Source organism: Etheostoma spectabile, chromosome 21, assembly GCF_008692095.1.
Source record: "Etheostoma spectabile isolate EspeVRDwgs_2016 chromosome 21, UIUC_Espe_1.0, whole genome shotgun sequence".
Classification (NCBI taxonomy): domain Eukaryota; kingdom Metazoa; phylum Chordata; class Actinopteri; order Perciformes; family Percidae; genus Etheostoma; species Etheostoma spectabile.
Genome location: NC_045753.1, coordinates 7,483,407 through 7,487,482, shown reverse-complemented (window position 1 = coordinate 7,487,482; position 4,076 = coordinate 7,483,407). Strand labels below are relative to the sequence as shown.

Genomic DNA, 4,076 nt, shown 5'->3' with positions numbered 1-4,076 from the left:
ATTTTTTTAATTTTTAAACAATACAAACCATATTTACTCCATTTTACGTCCTACTATAAAGAAAAAATAACAACAGCATCATTACATCAGTGAGATTGACACTCTCTCCTTCATCACTTCTGTATTTTTCAAATATTGTTCTTTTGTAAAAGTTTGCAATTATTTTACAGTTGCATTATCTTATATGTTGATCATGTTGTCAAGATCATTCAACAAAACCACACTGCAAATTGAAATATTTACAATTGGTCCAAGCATATGTAAATGTGCTGTATTTATATAGCGCTTTTCCAGTCTTAACAACTGCTCAAAGACGCTTTTACATCTACAGGAAACATTCACCATTCACACAAATCATACACTGTGGCCGGGGCTTGCCGTACAGGTGCCACCTGCTCATCAGATATCTACACACTCACACTCCGATGCGCAGCACGGGGGCAACTCGGGGTTCAGTGTCTTGTGTCGTACGTTTCGGGCAGAGTGTATTTTTTTGGTAGAAATTATTTGTGAAGTTTAAAATGAACCACATCCTTGAACTTTAATTCTAACCTTTGGGCTTTGTTCCTAGACTCACACACGCACACACAAGTATGAACTAAAAGAGGTGCAGCAGGAGGTGAGATCCCGAACATGTGATCATGTCTGTTCCCCCGGCATCAAACTTTGCGTTAGAATCGCAAGGTGAGTCATCCTCATCTGTCTCATCAGGATTTTATACCACGGTTATGGTGGAAGCTGTTTGGAGTCCATTTCTAACTTAGTATGTGTGTCTTTGATGTGTGTGAATGCAGGTGCCAGGGTTTTACATTATTTATCTTCGGATACATTGTGGCCTCCAGGATTTGGGATATGGGATAAGATATACAGCTGGTCGTATTCATCCAAAACTCAGCGGAGAGTAATCCAGGTAGGAACATGCAAAGATAGTCTAATACTGTAATACTGTATTGCAATCACAGTTTTAAAACTTCTGTTATTTGATATCTAAGAACATGGAGAAACGGTTACGGTTTATAAAGTGTGGAGACTAAAATGTTAAATTTTCTCCCCTCAGGGACAATCATCATTACTTCCTGGACAATGCTGGCCCTTTTCAGGTGACCAAGGGCATTTGTTTATCTCGCTGTCCCACCCAGTGTCCATCACTAGCGTGACACTCGGCCACATAACAAAGAGCCAGTCCCCATATGAATCCATCGCCAGTGCACCGAGGAAATTTTCTATCTATGTAGTTAACACATTTTTAGTTATACCTTGATAAACAGAAAACTTGAAATGTCGAGTGGTGAAGGAAGTATTCAGAGCCTTTACAAACTGAAATACAACTGCACTGTAAACATACCTGTTACAAGTAAAGTCCGCATTGAAAAAGTTACTTAAGTAAAATTATGTAAGTACCATCAGGAAAATGTACTCAAGTATTAAAAGTAAAGTACCCAATGCAGAAAAAAATCTCACATTTTGAAACCGGAAATGATTCAAACAGTTTCGTGCTTTTTAAATCTATATTCTGATGATTAGCTTTATGATGTAGGCTTTATTGTTGGAGTTTATTTATATAAAAACATCAGATTTGATATCTACTATGGATCTCTGTGTGCCGACATCTTAATCTCTAAAGTAACTAGAAACTAAAGCTGTGATGATGTGCAGATGATGTAGTGGAGTAAAAAAGTAGAGTATTCTCTTGATGTGTAGTAAGTAGAAATAGAAAGTTGTTTGAAAAGTAAAGTACAAGTACCTTAACATTTGTACTGAAGTAGTTACATTCCACCACTGGAAATGTCCAGCATACTTGTTTATTCACACAGTGCACAACAAAAGGTTCAGTTCATCTCTTTTTCCTCTCCAGGGAATGAGGACTGCTACTGAGGAAGGAACCTATTTGGGAACACTGGTCTATGATCAAGACGGCGCAGCATTTCAGACCTTTAGGCTGCCTGTAAGTATGATATGACAGTATAACTTCATAGAATAATAAGTAGAGATTTTCTGAGAATGAAAGCTCTTTCCTTCCCATGTTTATGGCTGCACACTGTGGGTACTCAAACAACTGTATATAAGACGAGGTATTTCATTTCTCTCTCTGACTCTCCCCAGAATCCAGACAAAGGAGTCTTCCGATATGTGAAGCTACAGATTGACACAAAACTGGGGAAACGCAGACTACACCTGTTTGTACAGCTTCAGGGTTCACGGTAGACAAATGGAGGTGAAGGTAATCAATCACAAACATCTTAATTTGCCTGAATTTAGCTTACCCAATTAGGATTCCAAAAGAGAATTTTGCTTTAATTGTGTTGCTTACATTGTGTTACTCATACAAAACAAAAATATATACACACATATAATAATTAGACAGGTTGAGACAGTGTGCAAAGTATGCAGTAGTAAATATAAATGGTGATAGTTATTAATTTTAATTAGGAGCATAGTGCAGAGGTGATAGTCAGAGGGTATGGAATATAATGTTATGTTATATATAATTATATTACAATGAACATTTTTTTGTGAAGGATACATAACACATGTCATGTTCAAGATGTTTGCAGTTGATTTGCCTTCCCTCTAGGCGGCATGGTGGCTGTGTGAATACAGCCCCCATGTCTGCGTGGGTTTCCTCCGGGGCTCCGGTTTCCTCCCACACAGCAGGTCAATGTTTTGAACTGTTGAATTAATTTTATCATTTATTGGAATAAATTAATTTTAATTACAACACTAAGAAAAATGGAATTGTTAATTATTTTGCTTGTGTGTATTTTTTAATATAAAAGACTTTTTCCTACATACCAATTATTAATCAAGCATGAATTTTCACTGTCCTCGGGGGTTCTGAGCTTGTTGTCAAGCCAAAAGACATATTTTATTATGATAAATGAAATGTGTTTTTCTTTTTTTTCCAATAAAATTAATTTGCTAAATTCACAATGAATACATTTCTCTCTTCCAATTTAATGAAAATACACTTGAGTGCTTTGAGTCTTGTCAAGGTATAAATTAAATGTACAGAAGACCCAGGTGCTAGCTGATACATCAGGTCTGATTATAAGCTAATGGCAGGCAGAATATATGACATATCTCAGGGTGTTTCTGCCGAAAGATTTGGACGACCCTCAATTATCTCCTAAATATCCAAATTGCAACTTATTACCAAGCTTTGTATCTGTTTAAAACCATGCCTGTTAATATTCCAGATAAGCAATTTTGTGGAGGTGGATTACCTATAGCAAGGTACTTTGGTAGGGCGCAAAAAAACAAAGACCATACAAGAAAAAAACGGTGGTTTAGCAACTGCCATCCTGAGGGGACATCACAGGGCTGCCCAAAAACAGCAGGAATTTAAAAACTGAAATGCTAATTAGGACTTGCTCCGAAACGACAATACCGCCCATTCAACAATACGAGATGAGTACCACCCATTGGTCGGTTCTACCTCTAACAATATGGAATGATGTGATAAAAGGGTTAAATCTAAAATGTGGAAGGTTTTCTGAACAGGTGTGGGACATATGAATAATAATCAGGGGTGCACATAAACCTTTCATGAGTTACTAGGTGGAGTCGCAGAGATGGTGTTTGGCAACGACTCACTTATGCAGAGCGTATCATTAATAAGTGCAGGTCTTCCCCACTGTCCCTTCAGCGTCGTCCCCACCTGTCCTCTCTTCCGCTTCCTGCATGGTAGATGATGATGAAAGATGCCCTGCATGATGCAGCCCTGTCCCTTGTTGAGTCTCCGATTAGTGGTTCGCCCATCCCAGATCAAAAGCTTGCCTTGGGTTAAAACCGTTCTCTGTGGGTCCTGCTTGACATGTGGCCAGTTTCACAAAGGGAAATTCTAATTTTTTCTTTACATTGCGTCTTCAGTGCAGCAGCTTTTTTGCTCCACCATTTTGTAAATCAAAAACTGCGCAGCTTGACCATCCGGGCAGCAATTAAACTGTCAACAGTAAGGAACCGTTGCGATCAGCTGACCTTTTTAACGCATTCTAAAATGCGTTGGTTGGCTGCAACGAATGTGCACAGAGGGCGTCCTCCAAACGCAGCAACGTTTGCCGTAGTTTTGTTTTTTT

The 4,076-nt window shown here is 38.4% G+C and overlaps 1 protein-coding gene across 1 annotated transcript; it reads left to right on the top strand.

The window, feature by feature from the left end:
* The first annotated feature begins 613 nt into the window (after window positions 1-613).
* Window positions 614-2,219, top strand: LOC116671680 (SUN domain-containing protein 2). The gene is made up of 5 exons (XM_032503080.1): window positions 614-684; window positions 795-910; window positions 1,058-1,231; window positions 1,856-1,945; window positions 2,104-2,219. Exons 1-5 carry the CDS (start codon window positions 642-644, stop codon window positions 2,203-2,205), a joined length of 525 nt encoding a protein of 174 aa, XP_032358971.1. The 5' UTR covers window positions 614-641; the 3' UTR covers window positions 2,206-2,219.
* Window positions 2,220-4,076: the final 1,857 nt, after the last annotated feature.

Excerpts from the sequence above, each read along its gene's own strand:
- LOC116671680 (XM_032503080.1), top strand. The coding sequence starts at position 642 with ATGTCTGTTCCCCCGGCATCAAACTTTGCGTTAGAATCGCAAG. Across the intron at positions 685-794 it reads CTTTGCGTTAGAATCGCAAG|GTGCCAGGGTTTTACATTAT; the intron begins GTGAGTCATCCT and ends GTGTGAATGCAG. Across the intron at positions 911-1,057 it reads CTCAGCGGAGAGTAATCCAG|GGACAATCATCATTACTTCC; the intron begins GTAGGAACATGC and ends TTCTCCCCTCAG.